Genomic DNA, 8,701 nt, shown 5'->3' on the forward strand with positions numbered 1-8,701 from the left:
AAAATCAACAAATGGAAGTCAAGAGCAGCAGTACCAGACCGCTTATTTGATATTTGGGATGGGCGTGTCTGGAATGAGTTCAAAATGGATGATAGTGACAGCATTCCTTTTGTTCACTCTTCAAACTACAATCTTCTGCTGACAATGAACGTAGATTGGTTTCAGCTGTATTCCTACAGCCAATATTCCTGTGGTGCAGTTTATTTAACAATTCAAAATTTGCCCAGAGAAGAAAGAAATCTTCGAAAGAACGTCATCTTGGTTGGATTACTTCCTGGGCCGACAGAACCATCAACGATAGAGATGAATAACTATTTAAATCCTCTGGTTGAAGAACTGTTACTGCTTAAGGAAGGTGTAGGAATGCAGACGAAATGTAATGGATTACAAAAGGTTAGGGCAGCATTAACCCTAGTTACCATGGATTTGCCTGCTCAGAGAAAGTGTCTTGGTTTTACCTCACACTCCTCCGCCTATGCTTGCCACAAATGTGATAAGAAATTTGAACACTTGCCAAATGATGCTTATAGACGCAACTTTAGTGACTTCAATGACCATGAATGGGTACATCGTACCAATGTCTCTCATCGAGTCAATGCAGAACGTTGGTTGTCTGCCTCCACTTTGACTGAACGCATAAGATTGGAGAAGAGTAATGGTACCCGTTGGAGTTCGCTCCTTCGTCTATCTTACTTTGACCCAGTTCGATTTGCACCCGTTGATGTAATGCACAATTGCTTCCTTGGGACCGCAAAGAGGCTTATGCAGAAAGTTTGGAGGAATCCAGACTTCCACATTCGTGACGAGACAGAGTGCATTATTACTAGAAGACACTTGGTTGAAATGTCTGAGTTGATGGAGAATCTTGTTTTACCAATTGGTTATGATGGCTCGTCCATCGCAAGAAAAATTTTGGTAGGTGATGGGTTCAGTTATATGAAAGCTGATGAGTGGAAAGTATGGATAACTTTGTTATCTCCTTTCTTGCTATCCATGAGGATGAAGCCAATTTATTTAGACCATTGGATGTTGTTTGTAAAGGCTAACGAGTACCTTGCCAGTACGAGTATCTCGAAAGAGGAAGTCGAAGTGGCTCATTCAAAGCTGAAGCTGTTCTTAGAGCAGTTTTCAGTGGTCTATGGTAATCCTGGTTTGTTGACTATTAATAGTCACAACCATTTGCATATTAGGGAAAGTATCCTCAATTATGGTCCAGCTATGTCTCACTGGCTATTTAATTTTGAGCGATATAATTGTGATTTGAAGGGCATCGTGACCAACAAGAAAGGTTGTGTTGAACACACCTTAATGAAGAAGTTTTTAAGTTCAGTGCATGATGAAGACTTTTTTAATTCTCTGCCTGAACTTATTGAAGGACAAGAAAGATGGAGGGGCCTTTTTTGTGGTGAGTCGAAGAGGTTGGGTAGCGGTGTTGGCGAAGAAAGTGATGATGAGGATGACGAAGAGACACCTGAAGCTAATGAAGAAGAAGAAGATGACTCGGGATTTAATATCCGGTTATTCTTAGAAAATGAAGAAAGCGGTGATGAACGGCTCTATGGATATGAGTACATTCCATCAAGTGTTGTCAAGAGCGTGAAGGTGAAACTTCGTGAGACAACAATAGATAACGATTCCTTTAGATACCTTGTAGCCTATTACAATAGTGTTTATTTTGGTATGACAATATTTGTTGGTGAATCTGCTTTAGCAGTTCCCAGCTATAATGATGTCGAAGGTCGAAGTGTTGTTAGTAGGAAAATTTGGAAGTTTCCTTCCTTATCCATCTTTGCTAATCATTATCGTTCCGTTGAAGGTGGCTCTTCAAAAAATAATTATCGAGGATCTTATGCAAGCATCTATTGGGATGATCACTCTGATCGCGACGGAAATAACTCCTCTATTCGTAGACCGGCTCAGATCCTTTATTTTTTTTGTCATGAAGTAAAGTTGAAGGGTGATGATGATTGTTGGTCTTCTCAAATGCATGTGTTTGCAATGGTTCGGTAATTTTTTTTTAGAATATAAAATAATACAGAAATAATTTTTCTCTTAAATTTTAGTTGATTTCGTCAAGTTGAACAGCCCCTTCGAACGTTTGAAATAGCTGGAATAGAAACCTGGAGTAGTGAATTTGAAGAAGCATCAAAGCTGTCGATCGTTCCTGTAATGAGAATTTATTCTCCAATTGCAGTGAAGCTAAATTATATAGACAATGGCAATAAGCTTCTTATTATCAATCTTCCTCGTAAGCTCTTGATTAACTAAACCTTCCTCTCCTTTAACAATTACAGTTTCTTTTCCCTTTTTTATTTTATTTATCATCTTATTAAATTTGTTCAATTTGACTTATTATAACAGCTATTCTTACCATTGGGAATATTAGCACTTTGCTCAATTATCATGTCTGAATTAAAAAATATGGAGAATAATTTACAAGAAAAGGGATATTATTTGTCAATTATGATATGTGGATACTCATCTTTATTAGATATTATTGCGAAAGTAACAAGATGGAATGCATTGGGCAATGAAGTAAAAAGACGTAAGTTTTATTTTTTATTTTATTTTATTTTATTTTATTTTTTTTATTTTTTTTTATTTTTTTTTTATTTTTCAAAATTATCTTTTTGAAAAGGCTTCTGGTTTAACTGACCAGCGAGGAAGAGATGCCAGGACGTTCAAATCCATTGGGATGTCAACGACAACGTCGTTGACAGGAGTCCTCTTTCCCTTCTTAGAGAAATCCTTACATTTGTCGAGTTCATGATAGAACTCGTTCAACTATAATGAAAAAAAATTAGGTAAATTAATTATCTAGCTATAATATATTTATAATTTTAATTAATAATTTACATGCTCGGTTCTCCAAGAAGGAATCTTTCTCTTCCTGGTGAAGACAATCTCTTCCTCGACTCGATCATCTTCTTCTTCTGACATATATTCCTTTCGAAGAAGATGATCCCAGTCTTCTTCAGTCATTCCAAACTGGAGAGCAAGTCTTTTCTTCTTCTCTCCATGGACCTGCTTTCTTCTCTTGCATTTCTAGATTTGTAAAAAAAAAGTTAAGTACATTTGATTGTTAGATACAAATATATTAAAAAATTATATGCTTACCCAGGCCAATCTTCCCTTGATCTTTTTGGAATGACTTTGTTCAGCAAGCTGCTGGTCAGTTAACGTCGCCTTTCGTTGATGGACACTTCGAAGATAATCGAAGTGTCTTCTTATCCTCTCCGAAATGTCCTTTACATCAATAACCAGATTATCATTACTGGTTATTCTTCTTTCGTCCTCAGAAATTTTTGCAATTATAAAATTTTTTATCAGCATATTCGTATCTTTATCTAAAGATATGCTGAAATTAAATGCAAATCCTTTCTGTTGGACGAAAGAATCATATGCCTTTCGGACTAATCCCTATATAATTAATAATGGTTATAAAATGTAAGTAATTTCTATAATTTTTATAAAGTTTTTTTTTTTCTTCATTTACGGTCTTGTACAAATCCTTGGGGACTTTTTGGCCAGAGGATCTTACTGAAGATCCACTGGCTTCAACTTTTTCTTGCAGACGCAAGACTGTTTCTTCCAAACGTTGAATTCTTGCTGTCAACAAAGCAGCATTACTGTTACTGGTGACAGTTCTTCCTCTGTTAAGGTGTTGGGTACCAGAAGTAGTTCTGATAGCAGGAATTTGGTGAGTGTTATTGGAGGTAGACATTTTGATAGGTAAAAATAAAGGTTCGTGAGAAGAAATATAGAAATAATATAAATATATTGCTAAGACTTTTTACATTGTGTTGTGATTGTAGTAGCCTTTATAATTAAGTTAATAGAAATAAACCATCATTTATTACATAATAAAGAGGTTGTTCAAATAAAACTAATATATCGCGCTTCACAGCATAATATTCATTCTACTCTCAGTTTTGATAATAGTCATTGTTTGAGTATTCGAGCATTCAAAATAATTATATACATTATATTATGTAATAATAATAATTTAATAGGATTATGATTGTTATATTGAATTACGATTATTGATACAAGTCGTACATATTATATATACATCCATAACGTTGTATATTGTTATAGAGGGAAGATACACTGTAAATTAATATTAACGCGTTGCTTATCCCAAAGACAATAATCGTGTATATTTTTAATATCAGCAACAGCTCAGGCAGAAATCTGCATACTGCATGCAGAGTTATTCGGAGACAAAATTTGTGCATATTCGTGCATATTTGTGCATAAAGGCTTTATTATAGCAGGATTCACTTATCTAAATCACACTCCAATCAATATGACTTACCTCATAAAAACATATAAATAGCACTCGTCATTTTTCCATATTTTTTTTTCTTGGTACAATTTTTGTATTATTTTTCTCAATAAAAACTACTCGAAGTTTTCACAGACTTGTCTTTTGTCTTTTTCTCTTCATTTAACTTTTTGCTATCAAAACACATTGTATATATAGAGTTTGCTGCTATTCAATAATTTAGTTCGTTTTATTTCAAAAGCGGACCGAAAAAAAATTTTTTTTTAAAAAAAAAAAGAGGTAATCACATCCTTTTTTCCTTTTTTTTTTCATTTTTTAACACATTCGTTAAACTACTAATTTTTTTTTATTGTAATAGATGTTCATTCTAATATTGATAGCTATTACTCTTTTTTATATATGTATTTAAATTATAGGTCTTTGTTGATTATTTCAAATTGTAAGTATTTACATTATTTTGAAAATATATGTATCTTTTTTTTAATTTTTCTCTTTTCTTAAATCAAAAACAACTAAAATGAAACAATTAAATAGGTATGTGCTGGTCTTTATTATGCAGCAGCAATATTTGATTCAGATCTACAACAAAGACTTGTATTATTTATCTATTGAAAAAAGGTATATAAAATAACACCTTTATCTTTAATTATTTCAATATGTGTATTAACAATTCTTTATATAACAGGGAGGTCAAGTACAAGTGTACATCATTCTAATGTAACATTGAAAGGTATAGTGTGGGAAAAAAAATAATAATACCCGAGATTTAACTAATATTCTTTTCTCTGCAGCACAAACATAGATCTAGCCTTTTGTATTTTTTTTTTTTTTTTGGTAAATATGATATTTCTATACTTTATCATATGTTAGCTTTTATTAATTATTTATTCTATTAATAGTGTATGCTTCTTTTGTAAATGGAATACTTTTCTGTTGATCACTTCAATTGCTACTACTTTTTGTTTCTGTTCTGTATGATAATCCTTGCAATCTCTGTGTTCTTTTTCTTTTTTTTCCCCAAAGCCCGAAAGGATTCTTTAATCAATGGCCATGTTATCAATAGAATATGTATTCAAGGTAAGTGTAATATTTTACATGTAATGCTTATAGCATACTCTTTTATTATATAATTATATTATTATTATATTATATTATATTATATTATATTATTATTATTATTATTATTTTATATGTACCAATTTTTTATGTAATAAATAAATAAATAAAAAAAAAAGTAAATAAAAAGCCACATTTTTTGTAAACAATGTATTTAATAATGTCCAATAAAGAAAGGCAATAAAGAAGCCTATTTAATATAAACAAAGCCTAAAAGGGAATAAAATACCATCTATATAACCCAATAATGTATAACCATGTTTTGATGAGTCATGAAGCATAAAGCCAATGATAAACAACATGGTATGTCAAATATTAGTAAATGAAAAGCAATTATAAAGTACAGGATTTAATCAAAACTTGTAAAAAACAGTACATGAAATATATAAACCCTGTGTGTATCTTGTAGAAAAAAGTACAAGAAATGTTCAAAACTTGTATATATCCTGTAGAAAAAGTGCAAGATTTGTTTATATCTTGATTATATCTTGTATGATTTTGAGGCAGGATTTATACATATCTTGTACATATATCTTGCACATACAAGAAATGTCTAATTCTTGTAGTACATGATATAGTGCAAGATATAAACAAATCCTGTGTTATATCTTGTAAAAAATATACTCAGATGATTGCAGTGAGTAGTAATACCAATAGATCAAAATAACAATATACTTCTTTATCAAATATAAAGAAGTCTAAATACCAAAATACCAAATAAGTTAAGTGAAGATAAGATAATTTTTATTTAATATTTCTTTCGATGTGATATTTATATGTTTTTGGGATAATATATAGCGTGATAATAATATGGGATGATTAGGAATAGAATATGGTAAGATAAATATATGAATAGTTTAAAGTAATAAATAATAAGTAATAACGGACGATATTTGAGAAGGATATTAATGAGGTGATAAAATTGATACAAGCATCTGATGTAGAATAAGGTTAATTTGACTAGAAATGGATCGTTGTGTAACTCTACGCTTTGATCGCTTGGTAGTCGGGATGGTTGGCTTGAATCGTCTTTTGTTAGGCCTTGGTAACAGCTGGTTTTCTATATTAGGGATGCTTGTATTACTGGCACCGACAGTTTTGTCAATTTAATTAGTAAGTATAAACCCGATTCAACTCTCTGTGGTCACTGGAAGCAAGAGGTGTTTCTAGGATATTTACACAGATGTTTAAGCATTAATTTTTTTTCACTGTTTTTGGTGAAATTTAGTTTTTTGGTTTTTTTAATATAAAACTGCCAAATAAAAAATTTATTTATATTAGTATAGTTATTTTATAAACATATATACAAAAAAAACGAAAAGTGTACTGTAAAAACTCATTGTTTTATTAATTTTTATATTTTGTCAATTTTAGCTGTAAAATATATTTTTTTATTGAGAGATTTTAATAAAAATTATTGGCTAAATAAAAAAAATAAAAAAAATTGCTGTATTTTAAAGTACTTTGTCATTTTTTTTGAAAAAATTAAGTATTTTTAGAGCTTATTCTATGAAAAATATCGGTATTTTAAATGTAGATGTCTTTTTTCAAAGTAAGCAAGCTGTTGTAGGTTTTAAACACATAAAAATAAAATAAAAAGTCAAAGTAAAAAAAAGGTTATAACAAAAAGGTATAAAAAAAAAGGTATAAAAAAAAGGTATAAAATAAAAGGTATAAAATAAAAGGTATGAAAAAAATATATAAAAAAAAAGTGGTCCAAAAAAAGGGTAGAAAAAAGAAAATAGAAAAATAAAAAAGTAGAAAAAAAAATAAAGTAAAAATAAACACATATTCAATTTTTTTGAATAATATGATTAATAGATGTTGTCTCTTTATATTATATTCAATAGAATAAAGTATATAAAAATTATTTATATTTGTGTAATTATTTCATCTTTTTTGTATTCAGCAAACAAAATAATAATAATGAGTTTAATGAGTAATGAGCAGATTCCAAGGTTAATGTTAATGTCAACACATTTCAACTCTAATTTTATTTCAATTTCAAAAAAAAAATAAATAAATTATAAAAATACATAGTAATCTGTTTTGAAAATAATCAAGTGAACATCGTATTGTTGCAATAATAAATAAAAAACGATTTAAATGATGAACATGCAAATGTGCTTTGTATTTTTTTTTATTTAAAAAAGAAACATAAAATTTAAATTGTTATTGAAACTCAACTATGTCAAATAACACGAGCCACTGTGATATTTTTTTTTTTTTTAGTTCTTTAGTTTCGTACCTATCTTTATTTAAGCCTTTAAAAACATTATTATCATTAGTCAACATGCAAAACAACAACCAAAAATACAGATGCTATTGTACAAAATGTGCTCAACATGGCAGAGATTATGATGAAGTCTCTAGATCAACTTATTTCAAACATTTAAAGGACATGGCTGTACCTCATTTAAGTATTTATGTATAAATAAAACTTGATTTTAAAGTTAATACTAATCATTATTTTTACCGTAATTTTAAATAAATGACAATATAAAATTATAAATAATAAAGAGGAGCCTATGGACCTCGATGCTGAAAGAGCAGATGCCAGATGTATGTTAATTATGATCATTATTATAACACTACATATACGAATAATTATTTATATAATAATATATTTTTCAATTTCTAGTTACTTCATGTGATTCTGGTTCAAATGAAGAAGTTTTTGAAGAAGGTAATAATTTCTAGTAGAATCTAATTAACTCATATATATTAATTGTAAACATTTAAATAATAGGCTTGCCTTTTGTCAGCTTGTTGGATGATTCCAACTTGCCCAAAGAGCAATTGCCATTCATCTTCTTTATGATGATGGTAATGCTTATTCAAGAGCAATGCATTACAGATAAAGGCATCGAATTGATGATGACCTTTATTAACGTTGCCTTGAGAGATTGTAACCAGCAGTATCGCTTTCCAAAACGTGCTGCTACATTTTATAAGTGGTGCCAATTAGCAAACTTTATTCATGACGGGCTTAAACAATATGTTTCTTGCCCCGAATGTCATGCAATTCATAGCTATGACACCGAAGAGCAGAAAGTTCGCCTCCGTGGCAGACTATTATGCAACAAAAGACAGGGCCCCTTCCGAAACGCTGAAAGATGCCGACAACCTCTTTTCGATACAGAATCAAATAAGCCTCTCAGTCGTTTTTTTTATAATTCAATTATTAACACTTTGAAAAAGTTTTTCCTTAGGGATAATTTTGTTGAAAAAATCACCAGTTGGAGGAAAAAAAGACAAACAGTTCCAAACAGATTGATGGATATATATGATGAAGAA

General features: G+C 30.1%; 3 protein-coding genes across 3 annotated transcripts; all 3 read left to right on the forward strand.

Moving 5' to 3' along the window:
• Positions 1 to 2,109: 2,109 nt before the first annotated feature.
• On the forward strand, positions 2,110 to 2,268 carry BX663DRAFT_528261 (uncharacterized protein; the record flags this gene model as incomplete). The annotated part of the gene is made up of 1 exon (XM_051530146.1): positions 2,110 to 2,268. A coding segment is annotated over one exon (159 nt), but the record flags the coding sequence as incomplete, so codon positions are not given.
• A 930-nt stretch (positions 2,269 to 3,198) lies between these two features.
• Positions 3,199 to 3,809, forward strand: BX663DRAFT_528264 (uncharacterized protein). Its single transcript, XM_051530147.1, has 2 exons — positions 3,199 to 3,420; positions 3,497 to 3,809. Exons 1-2 carry the CDS (start codon positions 3,242 to 3,244, stop codon positions 3,600 to 3,602), a joined length of 285 nt encoding a protein of 94 aa, XP_051377435.1. The 5' UTR covers positions 3,199 to 3,241; the 3' UTR covers positions 3,603 to 3,809.
• A 3,521-nt stretch (positions 3,810 to 7,330) lies between these two features.
• BX663DRAFT_547157 (uncharacterized protein) lies at positions 7,331 to 8,546 on the forward strand (the record flags this gene model as incomplete). The annotated part of the gene is made up of 5 exons (XM_051530992.1): positions 7,331 to 7,362; positions 7,637 to 7,824; positions 7,925 to 7,966; positions 8,046 to 8,090; positions 8,154 to 8,546. Coding segments are annotated over 5 exons (699 nt in total), but the record flags the coding sequence as incomplete, so codon positions are not given.
• Between the last annotated feature and the right edge of the window lie 155 nt (positions 8,547 to 8,701).

The sequence above is a fragment of the Cokeromyces recurvatus genome (assembly GCF_025118155.1).
Source record: "Cokeromyces recurvatus strain NRRL 2243 chromosome Unknown BX663scaffold_65, whole genome shotgun sequence".
Classification (NCBI taxonomy): Eukaryota; Fungi; Mucoromycota; class Mucoromycetes; order Mucorales; family Mucoraceae; genus Cokeromyces; species Cokeromyces recurvatus.